At 21.7% G+C, this 1,293-nt stretch overlaps 1 protein-coding gene across 1 annotated transcript; it reads right to left on the bottom strand.

Moving 5' to 3' along the window:
- Positions 1–89: 89 nt before the first annotated feature.
- Positions 90–752, bottom strand: PGSY75_0802200 (1-cys peroxiredoxin; the record flags this gene model as incomplete). The annotated part of the gene is made up of 1 exon (XM_018785159.1): positions 90–752. One exon carries the CDS (start codon positions 750–752, stop codon positions 90–92), a length of 663 nt encoding a protein of 220 aa, XP_018642126.1.
- Between the last annotated feature and the right edge of the window lie 541 nt (positions 753–1,293).

Below are 1,293 nucleotides of genomic sequence, written 5' to 3'. Positions count from 1 at the left end.
TTTTTTTTTTTTTTTTTTTTTTTTTTTTTTTTTTTTTTTTTTTTTTTTTTTTTTTTTTTTTTTTTTTTTTACATTAACCGTTCAGGTGATTACATTTGAACAAATCTTAAATACCCCTTTTGTGATGGTACATCCATTTTTTTTACTTCATTTTTAAAAAGTTTTGGAAGGTCTGCATTATCAACAGATGGTAATATACAGCATTTGTCTCCTTCTTTCCAATTAACCGGAGTAGCAACAGGGTGTGTGTTAGTGAGTTGTAATGATTTAAGAACTCTAAGAATTTCTTGTGAATTTCTTCCTGTCGTGGCTGGATAAAGAACGGTTGCTTTGACTTTTTTATCTGGAGAAATAAAGAAAACACATCTACAAGTTAATGGAAGTCCTTTAATATCTTTTTCTTTTTCATCCATAATTTTTAATTCGTTAGCTAATTCTCTGGATTCATCACAAACCATAGGAATATCCCACTTATCTAGTTTTCCGTAAAATTTTATATCTTCTATCCATTTATCGTGAGATTCTTTAGAGTTACAACTAAATCCGATTAATTTGCAGTTGAGCTTTAAAAATTCTTCATGCATTTTACCAAATTCAGCAAGTTCAGTGGTACATACAGGAGTAAAATCATGTGGGTGACTAAATAAAATAGCCCAGCTATCTCCTACGAATTTATAAAAGTCAAAAACTCCATCTACATTAGAAGCAGTAGCAGTAAAATTTGGAAACGTAGCTCCTAAATGGTAAGCCATTATTAATATGAAAAAAAAAAAAAAATAAAAAATAATAAAAAAAAAAAAAAAAAAATTTAAGAAAGGCTGGATGAGAAATATTTTAAATATACAACTTTGTATGCATATGTATGCTTTACAAATAATTATTTGAAATATTACAATATTATAAGTGGAAATAGATACATATGTTAGTAATATAATAAATACTTTATTGAATTATTTATTTTTATTTTTTTTTGTGTTGATATATTATAAAAATATATATATATAAAAGAAAAATGTTACCTTTAGGGTATAGTAAAAAAAAAAAAAAAAAAAAAAAAAAAAAATTTTTTTTTTTTTTTTTTTTTTTTTTTTTTTTTTTTTTTTTTTTATTTTTTTTTTTTTTTTTTTTTGTTGTTTTAGGTATTTTTTTCTTTTCTTTTTTTTTTTTTTTTATTTTTAAAAATTTATGCTTAAAAAAATTAATAATTGTACTTTTATATTTATTTTGATTAACCATATTATGTTTATAATTTTTTTTTTTTTTCATATATTTATATAAATTTGTATTTATAGA

Source organism: Plasmodium gaboni, chromosome 8 (assembly GCF_001602025.1).
Source record: "Plasmodium gaboni strain SY75 chromosome 8, whole genome shotgun sequence".
In the NCBI taxonomy this organism is placed as follows: Eukaryota; Apicomplexa; class Aconoidasida; order Haemosporida; family Plasmodiidae; genus Plasmodium; species Plasmodium gaboni.
Note: the sequence above shows the minus strand (reverse complement) of the source record. Positions and strands in the feature narration are given on the sequence as shown.